At 42.8% G+C, this 11,475-nt stretch overlaps 1 protein-coding gene across 1 annotated transcript; it reads left to right on the top strand.

Moving 5' to 3' along the window:
- Nucleotides 1–1,599: 1,599 nt before the first annotated feature.
- LOC132585328 (transcription factor 15-like) lies at nt 1,600–3,504 on the top strand. Its single transcript, XM_060257142.1, has 2 exons — nt 1,600–2,235; nt 3,123–3,504. The coding sequence occupies exons 1-2, from the start codon at nt 1,768–1,770 to the stop codon at nt 3,153–3,155; spliced, it is 501 nt and encodes a 166-aa protein (XP_060113125.1). The 5' UTR covers nt 1,600–1,767; the 3' UTR covers nt 3,156–3,504.
- Nucleotides 3,505–11,475: the final 7,971 nt, after the last annotated feature.

Genomic DNA, 11,475 nt, shown 5'->3' with positions numbered 1-11,475 from the left:
TGACTCAGCTGGGAAAACTTGGCCATGACCTTGAAGGGACTTCTAAGTTAGTAATGCTGTGAACATTTTATGGAAAGGCAGGGCATAATGAATGAGTGCAATTAACAATCGTTTAATAGGTGAAAAAGACATGATTGGGAGAAGGCAAAAAGTCAATATGAGATATAAACTTTTAAAAATGCATTTGGTGTAGTGGTTAAGTGTGTGGACTCTTATCTGAGAGAAACGGGTTTGATTCCCCACTTGCAGCTGCTGGAATGGCCTTGGGTCAGCCATAGCTCTTGCAGAGCTGTCTTTGAAAGGACAGCTTCTGGGAGAGCTCTCTCAGCCCCACCTACCTCACAGGATGTCTGTTGTGGGGGAGGAAAGTAAAGGAGATTGTAAGTCACTCTGAGATTCAGGGTGAAGGTTGTGATATAAATCCAATAACATCATCATCTTCTTCTTCAAAAAAAATGAATGGAATTCAACATAGTCCCAGGTTATTCCTTACAAAAGGATGTGGAGTCATTCCAAAAACATGGAGCAGAGATGTTTCCATTGCATAATAGCTTTTATATAGCACATAAAGAACAGTAATTTATAGATAAATTGGTGTGACTGCAAAATGTGCGTACATGATCATCTTTTAATGCATATTGATGAGGACAGTGCCTGAAGTCACCATTAAAACTGCAGACATTAATTTAATTGTGCCACACAGAGTCCAGTGACCTTAAACCAAAGGTACTTTCTCCAGTCTGCAACCCCAACTGGATGGCAGAAAGGGGTAACCAATCAGGTTTAACTCCTATGACTAGCTTTGCATCTGATACCTTTTTAAAAATGACTTGAGTTTTTAAACAGACAAAGGAACTGACTGCAAGTGCAATTTTTTTTTGCTTACCTCTACAGTGTTCTGTGTGGCATAATGAACTCCTGGGGAGGGGGAGAAAAGAATATATGTGGATGTTATTCCTAACACCGCCACTGTAGGTCTATAGGCTTATGAAAGCTTTAGCTCTGTTTAGGGTTGCACTGTATGTCTAGTGAGGGAGGGAGGGAGGGAGGGAGGGAGGAAGGAAGGAAGGAAGGAAGGAAGGAAGGAAGGAAGGAAGGAAGGAAGGAAGGAAGGAAGGAAGGAAGGAAGGAAGGAAGGAAGGAAGGAAGGAAGGAAGGAAGGAAGGAAGGAAGGAGGGAGGAGGAAGGGAGGGAGGGAGGGAGGTTTTAAAATATTTAATGGGCACATCCACAAACCTATTGCCCTTTCACCACACCCCCCTCCAGCCTAGAAATAGCAGCTCTCCAACAACCCTGGCCTCACTCAATGCACAGCAGCCAAGAAGGTCAGAGCGCCTGCTCCGGCTGCAACGCCACTGAGGATGTTCTCATTATGGAACTGCTGAGGAGCAAATGGAAATTTCTGTCCTGCCTAAGCTTTTGAGGCTCAAATACTGACTGAGACAGAGGGCAAAGGATATGGAAAGAGCTTCATTTCCCCACTGCACATGCTCATTGTGGTTGCCAGAGAGTTCACACATTTTTACTTGACAAGGGGGAAACAGGTGCAGAGCTGGGCAGTAGCTGTGCAGCTACTTTGAGGTAGCAGCTCCACCTCCTTTGCCTTATTTACAGAGCAACCATATGCTCGATCTAAAAGGAGCAACCATTCAAAAAATGACCCTGCTGCTGGAGGGGAGTCGGGACAGCAGCGGCTGATGCTAACCAGAGCAATGTGGCAGCTGCTGTGCATAAAAGAGATGGGGCTGAGGGGCTGCAGGGCTCACCATGAAGTCCCGGGGAGGTGATGCATCCGACCTGGAGGAGCTGGAGAGTGGCAGCAGCGATAGCAGCTCTGGCAAGTCTGTGCCTTCCAGCAGGGCCCAAGGCAAGCGCAAGCGGAAGAGCCCTCATCGGAGTGGCCTGAGCAAGCAGAGGCAAGCTGCCAATGCCCGGGAGAGGGACCGGACCCATAGTGTCAATACAGCCTTCAACACCCTCCGCACACTCATCCCCACGGAGCCTGCTGACCGCAAGCTGTCCAAGATAGAGACCTTGCGCCTGGCTTCAAGCTACATCTCTCACCTAGCCAACATGTTGCTCTTACAGCAACAGCAGCAGTGTGAGGACTTGGGAGCAGAACCGGGGCCAGTGAGGCAACCCTGCTTGCAATACCAGCCTCTCCTGCAGGGCAGAGGCAATGCAGCAGTGCCAAGACCAATCTGCACCTTCTGTCTGAGCAACCAGAGGAAGCAGGTAAGACTGACCCCGTAACCTGCACGAAGGCTTGCAGAGAACAGGACTATCTTCAGCACGGCTCTGGGCAAATCTTCCCTCCTCTCCAGTCTTAGATTTTAAACCCGGTAACTGTATTGCAAACTCAGTGTCTAGCTTAGCTTACTTTGTAAATACAAAAAAAATACCCCTTCAGAAGAGCTGGCATCAATGGGAAATGGAGACGTCTGGGGAAGAAGCAGATCAGCTGTAGTGTTAGCCGTGTGCCTAATACTAACCAATGCGCATACAATAAAGACAGTCCTTTTCAGATAGTTGTAGAGCATCCAGATTTTTAAAAAAAGATCTGAGTACAACTTTTGAAGCATATTGCGCATTATTTAGGCTCACTAACTTCATGTGAGAACTTCTCATATGTATATGATCAGATATACAAAAACAGTGGTTTGCTTTGTTTTGGAGCTGGGAAAAATACATTTCTCCCTGACTTCTAGGATTCACACCGTTAACATCTGCCAAGTGTAATGTACTGTTTTCATTTTCTGTTCCGTATGTAATTTCTTTCTCAAGTGAAAAGGGAGAGGTATTCAAATTTTTTCTTTGAGCTTCACTGGATCTGGTCTATCTCATAGTTTACAGTGAGATGAAAAAGGTGAAAGCTTTGTGTTGGGAAGCTGAACCTGTAAACATCAGACACGTAACATATTATGCTTTCAGGTTTTAAGAACTTTCAGGTAAAACCTCACCAACCCCATAACCTCTGGGTGAAATGTGCATTTGGTTTGGCAGGCAGATTTTGTATGAAATTCTTGTGAAATGGCCATCCACAGCTGAAGTGGAAATAAAGATGAATTTCCATTTTATGTGTGCCCCACTTTTTCTAATGGCTGTCTTTATCCTCTTTGCAGCACAGAGAAAGGGAGAAACACTTATCTCTTTAACAGTTTTATGGACACTGATTCAGATGAGAAGCTTGCAAAAGTGTTGGACTGGTTATTGAACAGTTGTGGGTAATGTATCTGCACTCATGGACTAATGTTTACATTTGAATTGTGCAATTGTAAAACAAGAAAAGGGAAAGGAACCCTTGATTTGCACTTTGTTGTCCATTGCAAGGGGTTTATTCGAGGGGCTTTTTGCAGATGAAACTGAACACGGTGGGGAAAGTTGCACCTGGTGTGGCAGCTATTTTTGTGCGAGAAATGCTAAACCTAAGCAGCCAAGCCCTGATACTGATGCCTCTTAAACCTATGTCACATGATGAAACCTGAGCTTTCAAACACCCAGTGTCTCCTTTTAATGGTGAGCCTCATCATGCGCCAGACCCAGAGCTTTGAGCCACTCATTCGGGTGTGCATTGTCATGCTTCTGCCATTTCCAGCCAAATACTCATCAGCCTCTACTTGCATATTTAAGGGTGAAGGTATGAAGGGTGTATTGAGGATCTCTGCCAAACTTGGAGACATGGAGATGTTACAACCAGTTTAGCTACATGGTGAATAATGTATTATCTACATACTTTTCATGGTACAGAAAAATGCTTGTCCTAATACATGCCTGCTCTTTCATTTCTAGGCAGCCAATATGTTGGAAAGTACAGGGATTTCCTCTTTTTAGTCACTTATTTTTCAGACTCTCCAAAATTATTATTTTTTCTTGGCAAGTGCCAATCCAAACCAATTTGTGCTGTTTGAAAAACTTTTTTCATATGTTAATTTCATATGATCAAAAATACAGCCTGGAGCTGCTCAGCATGGAATTCATCTTCATATATTAAGATAACCATGTGGTAAACAAAAGAATGGTGGGCAATTGTGACTAATCATTATATACAGGTGCCAGTCTTATCTTCATCTATCAGCTGAAGCTAGGCCTACTTACTGTATTTGTCATGGCCCCTCTGTGGCTTATTTCTCATGCTACTACACTCTCTTCCCTACACTGCCATGCTTCTGTTAATTATTTGGAGAGAAAATTAATATGCTGCTTCTCCAGAGACCTGCGGAAGCATATCACAAAGTGAAGCACAAATAATAAAATTGACAATAAAAATATCAACACCTAAACAAATCATTAAAAAAACAAGAGAGCAGCATAGAAATAGCACAAGACAACATTAAAACTAGCCTAAATTATATTAATAAAATGGTCCTCAGATTAAATGCTGACCATAAAAACAGCCAAGAAAGATGCTCAGTTAAAGAAATGCTTTCACCTGATATCTAAACAAGAGTAAGTATTATATACCCTGTGAGCTGCAAGGCAAAGAGCTTTCAAATTATGACTTTCATAATTCTTCTTTCCTCCATTTTATCCTCACAACAACCCTCTAAGGTACGTTAGGTTATGTATGTGTAACTGGCTAAAGGTCACTCAGTGAGCATCCATGGCAGAGTAGAGATTTGAATCCGGTTCTCCCAGATCCTAGTCGGACACGAACCACAACACTATTCTGGCTCTCAAAAAGGGTTAGATGCCATTATCAGAAAAAAAAACAACCACCCTGCCTTTGATTGCCACTTCTCTCACTTTTTAAACCAGGTGCACCCAGAAGGGGACTTGGGAAGAGGATTATAACTTGTGGATTGGATAGTATAGGAAAAGGTGGTTATTCAAGCAGTTCAGGCTATTTGGCTATTCCACAGCAAATTTCTCTGTTTCATATGCAAACACTGACCCAGAAGATCTACGAGATATGTGACTGTTTCACCTATTTCAATAAGGGATAGATGCTCAAGATTCAGAGTGTATCTTCTGCCTCAAAATATGTAAACATGGCTACAAACATCTACAAAACTGGAAAATGCTGTGGGGAAGCAATCATGCAATATGTACCCACTTATAGGAAAAGAAGTGAAGTGCCCCAGTGACAGTTCCAGAACAAATCCATCTTTGGCTATATGAATGAATGCACCCAACCAAAGACATGTACCACAGCTCTCTGTCAATCCAGATCAACCAAATGGCTCTTAGTGAGATGCACCCAACCGAGAGGAGGTTCCTGGCTTAGGCTAGAAACTTGAGATGGGCTGTGTAGTGAGTCAGGCCAACTCTTGAAACAGCGTGGGGTCTTTCTAAATTTGTTCTTTGTTGTTGCAGTATGGAGCAGGAACATTTTCCCAGTGGTCCTCTAAAATTATCTGCCCTGCTTAAGGACTCCAAAGTTGTTTCTGTGTGTTGCAGTGCCATCATATTGCTGCTTGTCAAAGGGCAGGCAGTCTGGGTTTTGAAAAATGCTGTGAAAACATAAAATGCTGTGTCACATCTTCAGCTATGAGCAGAATGACAAAAGGTTAGTTTACAGTAGAAGAGGTCTAAACTTTTCAGATGAGATTTTCATTGAGACTATGCATACATACAGGGTGGGGTGGTTATATAGGTTTATACTGTAAATGGTAACTCTTCGTCTCAGGCCTTGGATTCAGCAGGAGCTCACAGAGCACAGCTCCTGAACCTTTCTGAGAGCTCCACCTCCTCCTTCCCACCTTGTCCATTGAACAGTAGGTGCAGCTGCATAACAATCCCTGGATGAGCTCCACCACCTGTTTTTCTACAAAACGACCTCTGCTTAGTCTTATGTATCATATCCGAAAGCAATTGATAAAGTCAATCAGAAGGAAAAGGGTGAAAGTATAACAAGATTAGGAATCTCCCAGTTCTGGTTTCTCAGCATTCCTTAACTTTAAACTATTTTATGCATATATTGTGCTAATACACACTATAGTGATGTTCTGTGGCAGGTTTCAAATAGTAATTGGATGATTCATTCTTCTGGCTATCAATATTCTTCTCCTACCACTATCCTTCATTTATAGGCTAAGTGGTAGAAGGAACGAACACTTCCATCCTGAACACAGTTATATCCTTCTAAGTCTGTTGACTTCAGTTGATGTAGAAGGGTGCAATTCTGTTCAGGAGTACACTTTTAATATTTTTTCTTCTCTCACTGAAGCAACTTCTACTCCTCTTCTCCAACATACTAATTTCCATAACTGTTCCTGACAGTATGTGGGAAAATAGTTACCAGATCTGCAGATAATCATGTCACATTTTATTTTTAAAAAGCTGGTGTCTGTGCAAATAAAGCAGGATTCTATACAAAGCTCCTTCCACTTAGCCTCAGAGTTTGAGGGTTGGTGCTGCTTTGTGATTCTGCTTCTGATAAACAAATTAGATGATGACCCATCAACCACAATTAACATTGGCTGGCATGAGGGGATCCGCTCTGTGCCCCGATTCATACAACTGCATCTTAAGCATATTATCATTTTCTGTTATGCTATCCTTTATAAAAGGATACATACAAATTTTATAATTCTTAGGTAATTTGGCTTGAATGAAAGTCATCACATTTTAAGAGTCAGGGATTCTATCCCTTTTCAAACTCTCAACATGACAGATGCTTTTGCAAATATTGGCTGGAACCCAGAGTACCATGGGCAGAGCTCTGCTCATGGAATACAACATTCTCCCCACTCTCCACCCCCACTAGGCATGCTGGAGTCTGCTGGAAGAGAGGAAATCAGCAAAATCACAGTCTTCTATTCTGCATTCAGAATTTCTCCTCTGCTGGTGGAAAATGAGTTTTTTGTCCAATTGGTGTTTTTTTTCCAATCACAGTGAGACATAAAGTTGATTATATGGGGTGGAGGGGGGAGTATTTGCACAGACTTGGGCCCATGCCTTGTGTCTGCTTGCTCCCTCTTCATCCATGGCAGAAATGGTCTTCTACTGCAGTGTGTGCTTCTCTGGCACTAGGCACTTTCTGGCTCATTGAAAGGCATTGGCCTTGCAGTTACCAGAAGCACCCAGCCACAGAGGAATGCGCTCTGCACTGGAAGACTGTCTCTGCAAAAGAAAAGGGCACTGCAGAAGCTAAAACAGATCTTAGGATCCAGGTCTTAGTTTTTAACAATAAATATATATTGGACTCAGTTTTTGGTGATGGAGAGTGCTACCAAAGTTACAGCTGACTAGAGACTGGAAAGGGTTTTCCAAGCAAGAGATGAACAAATGGGGTTTGCTACTGCCCACCTCCACACAGCAACTTCCTCAGTGGCTCCCATCCAATTACTGACGTGTGCTGACTCTGCTTCTGAGATCTGGTGTGACCGTGCAAGCCTGGGCCATCCAGATCAGGGCAATTTGGTTTCTACTTGAGAAAATTCATCATCCTTTCAGAAACAGGCCAATGAAATCTACTCCTTAAATAATCCATTCAGAATATAGTTTAGTCATCCAAATTGGAATTCCCATATGCATGCTTATTTTCAGTTGACAAAAGTGTTTAACCTCTAATGCCATGGGAATCACAACAACATGTGAGTTGCACGGAGCCCTTTTCTATTTCCCATGATAAGACCCCTGGAATTATTAACCTAATTCACAAACAGTTGTGCCAATGCAAGCTCAAGCTGCTGAGTCCTAAGCATACTTGGACTCAAAAGCCCTTTCCATAGAATGAGTACAGGGAAGAAAATGCACCCACTGGACCCACTGCCCAGGAGTTCAACCTACCTTCTTTATTTAACAATGTGTATATAGATGATATGTGTGTAGGCACATTTCAAAATTTATGCTGAAAGTACATATTGACTGGATTCAAGGGCACCTCCTGTAAGCGTTCAATGTATTAGTGTATTTGTTAGCACACAATCTGTTAGCACATTTGCTGGTGTGTCCTCTTTCTGTGTTTGTTTTTTTGAAGCGTTTAAAAATTTGTTTGGGTAATAACTGTGATACCATACATTAAAACAAGGTTGCACTTATCTGTAACTGTTGTTCATCAAGTGGTCTTCTGTGCAGGCACACATTTGGGACTGCATAGAAGCCACAAAGATGAACAGTTACTTACAGCAGATATTACAAGTGTTTCCTTGTACAAATCAAGGAAACTCTGTGTGCACATTCTGTAGCTACCTTCATATTTCTTAATTTGCACTTAAGTATGTCACATACCATACTCTACAAAGGTTGCCTTCCTATTGGTACATAAACATCATGTCATAATATAATGTTAATTCATGTAAAGAAAAAAGAGGACCATGGCATTTATCTGCTCCAAGCTAGTTCTCTGTTGTAGAAATGGAGGCTCTGATGCATAGATGGAGCTCCCCACTGCTGAAGGCTTCCCTATTCATTGCAGTGGAGAAGGCATTCCTGTGAGCACACTAAGGGGTTGTCTTTTAGGAACACCTGCTGCTTACACCCCACTGTAATGAATGGGAATTATTAGCAGAAGGGATTCTGGATAAATTGTATCCTAAAACATTTGAGAGCCAGTTTGGTGTAGTGGTTAAGTGTGCGGACTCTTATCTGGGAAAACCGGGTTTGATTCCCCACTCCTCCACTTGCACCTGCTGGAATGGCCTTGGGTTAGCCATAGCTCTCGTAGGACTTGTCCTTGAAAGGGCAGCTGCTGTGAGAGCCCTCTCAGCCCCACCCACCTCACAGAGTGTCTGTTGCGGGGGGAGAAGATATAGGAGATTGTAAGCCATTCTGAGTCTCTGATTCAGGGAGAAGGTGGGGTATAAATCTGCAATTCTTCTTTTTCTTCTTCTTCTTCTTGAAGTTACTTGGGTGCCATCACTTCAATTTATACATTTGCTAATTGTACATTTCAAGCTTCATTCTGTAGAACATCCTCTATGGAACCAAAACTCAAAAGCTTGATTATCTTGTGTATTATAAAGTAACTTTTAATTAATGTGTTAATTTTTAATTTTCAGGCCTATTCATGTTTTATCCTTGCATAGATTTGTTTTATCAGTGTGTTGGCTATGGCCCTGTTCAACCTGTTCTGAATTCATGGAGTGGGGAACAGCAGCATACCTTCCGTTCATAATATGGGCCTAGCTGGTTTTAGGTTCACAGGGAGACCAGAAGCCCACAGGCCACGTGAACTGGTTGAACCAGCAAGGTTCTCTGTTTATCCAGGACTCAAATATAAAAGAAGCCCCACTTCTTCCTGGGCTTCCTCCAGCCAGGCCTTGATTGAGACCTGATCTTGAGAAGCACTGTATATGCTCAGGCAATGATCTGGCCCAGCAACTGGAACATGGGCTGCTAGTCTGACATTTCCTCATTACTAGATTGCCTCCTTGAGATCCTACCCTCTCTGGTGTTCCTGCCAGCGAAAGAGAGAACCTGGGGAACTGGTGGCCTGAGATTTGACCGTAAAAGGCATAGGGCTGGCTACTTGGGGGTCTGGCACATCGGTGACACCATCCACAGCAGAGGCAGGTCAGTCAATGGAGGTCTCATTATCCAGGAGCTCTAGATCCTGAGAGGTGTTGGGTATCCTCTGAGCCTCTTGATTACCCCACCCCACCCCAAGATGGTCCATAGCACATCCTGACTGTCCTCAGATGAAGAGTCTGTTCCTGTGCCTAATATTGGCCCAGGAGTACCAAAGATCTGAACCTAGCCTCTTCTTTGTGATCAGGATTGCTGCAAAAGGCAGAGTCCTCAACCTTCTCTACAGTCCTAATCTGAATGTATACAGGTCAGGGATGGAGACACCAGGAGAGATTCTGCTCCCCCCATACACGTACATTCAGCCTGCAGAATTTGAAAGTACAAACATGGCTTCTCTGCACAGCTGGTATCACTGTAAAGCACACAAGGGCATATTAGAATGGAATACTTACGATGCTGAATTTTATTATGCCACTCTGCACTATCAACAAGAAAACAGATTGTACCATTTGACTAGATTTACTGTCTTTTTAAAAGAAAGCTTTAAAATGTATTACCTATTTCAAATGGCTCAGAATGTCTGTGTAAACTTCTGGTTTCTGTGACAATAATATTTGATTGCTTCTTTCCAAGTTGAAAAGTAGAACAAAAGTTGAAAAGTAGAACAAAATGTGAGTCAAATTTGCTTATAGATATCCATAATTTGTCCTGAAATAAAGTGTATTTTTCTATCACATATCGACATTGAACTCAGTGTAAAGTTATGCTTTGTATGCTTTTGTTGTTGTTGCTGAAAATGTTTCATTTAGATGGACTTACACAGGAACAAGATGTATGTGCCAATGCCACCAGCCAGCCAGAGAGTTGCTGAAGTTCACTTTGATATTAACAGACATTGGGAGGCTTACATTCACAATGATCCACACCAGACAACTAATCGGTACTCTAAAAACAGAAAGATCCATTTATCTGGTACTGCAGAAACCAGAGCGGTGCATGATATCAAAGCCATGCTGGGACCCCAGCAGCTGTACCAGAACTAAGATCTGGAGGTAGGATTGTTCTCTTTGGGTTCGGAAACTGCTGGAGATCTAGGGGTTGTGCATGAGGAGGGTGGAATTTGGGGAGGGAAAGGACCTCATCAGGGATGTGATGCTATAGTCCACCCTCCGAAGCTTCCATTTTCTCCAGGAGAATTTCTATCTGAATTATGGAGATCACATCTAACTCCAGGATAACTTCTGACCCCACCTGGAGTCTATAAGAAGGGTATATTTTCATCCTGAAGTGAGTGACTTGCAATGGGTACTGGAGGCTGAAGTGCAGCATGCAAGAGGTTCTGATGACATCCCAAACCACATCTACGTACTAGTCACATACAATAGAAGTGCAACCACAGCAGGACTGGCCAAATTCAAGCTCGGAAGCACCTTAGAGACCAACAAGATTTTTTGTAAGTATAAGCTTTTGAGTGTCAATGCTCTCTTCGTCAAATACAGTTGGATTGTTTGCCAAAGTGGAATCCACCAAGCAAATCTTCTGTAAGCCCCACTGAAATGAGCAAGGTTTTCTAAACAGGGCAGGCCCTGCCACTAGGCTAACGAGGCAATTGCCTACGGAGCCAGCCTTCTGGGGGTGCCGAATTGCCCCCCCCCCCAAGTGACTAGATGAAGTTAATCAATGTTCCCCCCTCCCCATAAACTGAAAGAAGTAAATTTCCTGTACCAAAATAGTGCTGTGTGAAAGTAATTTTCTCAACATTCTTTGGGTTTTCCCTAAAAAAGATTTTTTTAAAAGATAATGAATAAACAATGGACCAAATTTCTGCATGAACAGAAATAATTTCATTTTGTTCCCTGACCAAGTTAGCCCAAGTTAGCCCAAACTTGTCAGATCTTGGAAGCTAAGCAGGGTTGGCCTTAGCTAGTATTTGGATGGGCAACCTCCAAAGAATACAAGGGGTATGATGGAGAGCTAGACAGTGCTGGATTAAACCCTGTGGAGGCCCCTAGGCAGTCAAAATCTTGGGGAGCCCCTCGCAAATTATCTTCCCCATATGTTCCC

The sequence above is a fragment of the Heteronotia binoei genome, chromosome 16 (genome assembly GCF_032191835.1).
Source record: "Heteronotia binoei isolate CCM8104 ecotype False Entrance Well chromosome 16, APGP_CSIRO_Hbin_v1, whole genome shotgun sequence".
Taxonomy (NCBI): Eukaryota; Metazoa; Chordata; class Lepidosauria; order Squamata; family Gekkonidae; genus Heteronotia; species Heteronotia binoei.
Note: the sequence above shows the minus strand (reverse complement) of the source record. Positions and strands in the feature narration are given on the sequence as shown.